The sequence below is a fragment of the Gossypium arboreum genome, chromosome 7 (assembly GCF_025698485.1).
Source record: "Gossypium arboreum isolate Shixiya-1 chromosome 7, ASM2569848v2, whole genome shotgun sequence".
NCBI lineage: Eukaryota > Viridiplantae > Streptophyta > Magnoliopsida > Malvales > Malvaceae > Gossypium > Gossypium arboreum.
Window position 1 is genome coordinate 103382347 of NC_069076.1, and position 4325 is coordinate 103386671.

General features: G+C 34.9%; 1 protein-coding gene across 1 annotated transcript; it reads left to right on the forward strand.

Moving 5' to 3' along the window:
• Positions 1-211: 211 nt before the first annotated feature.
• LOC108486352 (zinc finger CCCH domain-containing protein 23-like) lies at positions 212-1593 on the forward strand. The gene has a single exon (XM_017790418.2). The coding sequence runs from the start codon at positions 275-277 to the stop codon at positions 1352-1354; it is 1080 nt and encodes a 359-aa protein (XP_017645907.1). The 5' UTR covers positions 212-274; the 3' UTR covers positions 1355-1593.
• Positions 1594-4325: the final 2732 nt, after the last annotated feature.

Sequence of the window (4325 nt, forward strand, 5' to 3'; positions counted from 1 at the left end):
CTCCCATTTTTCGAGCGGGTCTTCGGGCCGGGCCGGGCCGCCCAGCCCATGATCAGCTCTAGGGGGAGGTTAAATAAAGTCTTAAATACGACTATTATACATTTTTCCCACTCGACTCAAGTTAAATTTAATCTCAGTAATATATAAATTACAATATAAAATAACTCAACCATGATTAACGGGAAACAACTAGGGGTTAGAAAAGCAGTTTATATTAAAAGGGAACCGTCCTCTCCCAACAAGTTAGAATAGGAGAACGAAGGATGTCCAAAATATGATGATCAGAAAACCCATTACACGACCCTTCCCCACCGTCAATATCCCCGACTGGGAACCGTTAAATGATTCGGCGGATAACTTTCTGGCTGTCGGCTTTAACTGCAATGCACCCTGCAGCCCTTGTCCCGTAGAATACCTTACGGCGCTCCGCCGTTACCTCCCCTCGAACGATCTCGAGCCCGACACCCTTAGTGACGACTCCGACGTACACATCATCGATGCATTCTCGTGCGATCATTTCCGTATGTACGAGTTCAAGGTGAGGAGGTGTGCTCGTGGCAGGTCACATGACTGGACCGAGTGTCCGTACGCCCACCCTGGGGAGAAGGCTCGGCGGAGGGATCCGAGGAAGTTCCATTACTCTGGATCCGCTTGCCCGGATTTCCGCAAAGGAAACTGTAAAAAAGGCGATTCGTGTGAGTTCGCTCATGGCGTGTTTGAGTGTTGGCTCCACCCAACTCGTTACCGGACTCAGCCATGCAAGGACGGTACTTGTTGTAAACGGAGGGTTTGTTTTTTTGCTCACACGCCGGAGCAACTACGGGTCTTACCGCAGCAGAGTCCAAGAGGGAATGGGTCCGGGTCCGGGTCAAGTGATATGGATTACTTCGGCTCGCCTATCCGCTATCGTTTAGACTATGTTTCTTCACCAACTTCCATTTTGGCTTCGCCTCCAATATCCCCACCTTCTGACTCACCACCTACGTCGCCGAGCGGCTCATTTAACTCGGTAAGTGAACTCACCTCTTCCGTACGTAATCTACAGATTGGTAAAGCTAAAATGGGAACTACTTGTTCTCGGGGATCATGTTTTGTTTCTCCAAGGAGCTCCATGCTCCGACCTGGCTCTCCTCTCACTCCAACTCGTACACCGACTCGGTCCGGACTCAGTAAGTTTGAGCTCTGGGAAAGCAATAATGCGTTTGAGGAACCTGCAATGGAGAGAGTGGAATCCGGGAGAGACTTGAGGACAAGGATGTACGCTAAGCTGAGTGAGGAAAATTCTCTTGACCTCCTTGATCCTACCGGGTCGGGTCCTGATGTTGGGTGGGTATCGGAGTTGGTTGGATATTGATGGTGATTTTGATTTGGGTAATTTGCATTGTAAATAGAAGACGGCGAAAAAGTGATCGGAAAAAAAAAGTTTTATTTTGCGGTGGTGGTGCCACCGTTTTTTCTTTGTTAATTTTCTGGGGAAAACAAAAATGGAAAATCGCAACTCTTTGTATAGAGATTTGTTTGTCATTTTGTCTGGTATATTATCTCTGTACTTTCTTTAATCAATGTAATATATTTCTTCATCTTTTTTCTAAATTTGCTTTTCTTGGATTGCTGTTGGAAGGAAAACTATTTTCCGGTTAAACAAACATGATTTGGTGTTCAAGTTTATTTCTTTAATGCGAAATTTATGTCAATAATTTCTTAAATCTAGTTGTTAAATTTAATATTAATTTATTTCAATTATATTATAATAATAATATATTTGTTGAATTTTGAATTTAATAATAAAATAAAAGTATATGACGAATTTTGGCAGTTTAGGTGTATAATACATAAATAAATAGCATGAACGAATAGCGACATTTGACACTTGAATCAATCAATTAAACCAAAAATCATCACGAAATATTGTATTTAGGCTGTCGATCCAAGTTTAATCAGAGAAGATGAGCGGATATAAAACATAACATTGGTCACTGGAGTCATCCTCTTGGCCATTATTCAAAATAGGATTAAATATCATGCAAATTACTAAACAAGTATTAGTGAACCATTCTCGAGACATAACAGTACATATTTTGAGACCTATAATCTTTGGAACTATATTTTAGCATTCGCCAGACTTAAGTACAATATTAATGCATATTTTAGTTTGACTCAACTTAAAAATAAACTTAAAATTTAATTCAAACCCGTTTATATTTTCAAACGGTTAATTTATGTCCATTTTAAGTTTATACATATTATTTAAAATTATTTGTAAAATATTTATAATATTTTAAATTAATATTTAATAATTTTATATAATTTTCACTTATTAAAATTATATATATGCATATTAAAAAATTTAATGTCTATATTATAGTATTATATATTAATATAGATTTAATTTTTGTATATGTTATAAATTGCATAATATAATAGATTAGAAATTTAGAAATGAGTCGAGATGGAATTGGGCCTTGAATGTTCGAGATCGACCTATATTTTAAATGACCTTTTTTTTATCTAAGCTTATTTTTCAAGCCTAATATTTTTGTTCCAACTTTTCTCAAATTTCAGATAGGACTTTAGGCTTGGATAAGTAACCTGACCTATGAATAGGTCTACTTGCATGTCTTAAGACTTAGCCCCTATGTTTTAAGACATGCATACTATGTCTTTAGACATACACTTGGAAATGCATGTTTTAGGCAAACATGGTCTTTTTGTCTTGAGACAAAGCCTTAAAATATATAAAATTGGCATTTCAAGTCGTGCAATCACCTAAATATGTTAGACACTAAACTAATACAAATACCAACAAGTTATACATATCAAATGAAGTCCATACATATAATATCATGCTTAAAAACACATTAAATCAAAATCTGGAATCCAAAGTAAATGAAAGAGTCATATTTCCATATTCATAACATCAATTCTCATTTATACAATTGAAGTAATAACAACATAAGAGTTCGAAAGGCTTCAAGAATATATCAAAATACCGAATGATCAAACATCAAGGATCTCTAATACAAAAAAAAAAATCTTAAAAGACAAGTTTAGTGACCTAATTACATGCCACAACTACTAGAAAAGTCGAAAAACCATCACAACTCAATTGATTTTGCGGAGAACTCTTGGAACAATATTGCTCACCCATAAAAACTACACTCAAACTTCCTGTAACTTGCTCACAGAACAAAAATCTACATATTAAGCTTACCTCAAAGCTTAGTGGTCTATATCCGATTTACAACAAAACTTTATGGTAAAGCTAAATTGAAAGAATACTAGACATATATCAACTACATCATATAAACACCATAGAACATTTTACCAAAATCATTTAAAACATCATACATGGTAAGCGTACATAATAAGACTACATTACAATCATATACTACATGAAAACATTTTGCATATCTAGTCTTATCACACAACATTAACTAACATAATTATCTAATAATAAATTCTCATTCTAAATTAAATTAGCAATTCATTGTTAAAGTTAGCCCTAATTAACTGAACTTGGAAATGTACCGTGTATGCGGATATCCATCCGGTTCCTTGAAAACGAATAAATATGTAAATACATATAATGAATCTTTAGTACGTGTAAAACATAACTCATCCAACTTACACTCCACAAGTGCACAAAGTTCTATGTACAAATGTCTAGAGTGCATCAACCAAACCCATATGCACTCAAATATTTAAAGAGCTCTATATACCCTATGACATGCCAACTTTACTTGGTAACTTTCCAAAATAATTTAATCAGGGGCATCTTTAATGCCATAAGCATTCTCAACACAATCTAATAACCAAATACAACACAAAATCAGAGGTAACATTATTCCATATTTAATGATCCAAGCAACTACTCCAAGCAATCAATTTCTACGAGATCATATACTTCAACAGACATGCATACCATACTTACAATCAAACAACCAATTCTCCAATTAACAATTTAGCTAATAAAAATTTTAAATTAAATCTTAAGCGATCAATTGGCAAAAACACAATGTTTATAAAAAATTATAATGCACAAACCAAATCACTCCTTGACAACTTTTGCATTAGAGCTTTTAACCACCTCATCAACTTCAATTACACAACCAAAACAAAGAATCAAGTTATTTTAACAAGTATTAAACATCAAAAATCCTATATTAACAAAGAACAATGCAAACGATGAAGCGAGAACTAATTTCGCTTCCTAAGAACTTAACTTGGACCTCCCATAAACCCAATCTAATCTTCTCCAAATCTAAAACCTAATGATCAAATAATAATTTAAAACCTAAAACATACAATCTCCAATCTAAATCCAA

What these genes read in the sequence shown, in the direction of transcription:
- LOC108486352 (XM_017790418.2), top strand. Translation starts at nt 275, where the DNA reads ATGATGATCAGAAAACCCATTACACGACCCTTCCCCACCGTCAATATC.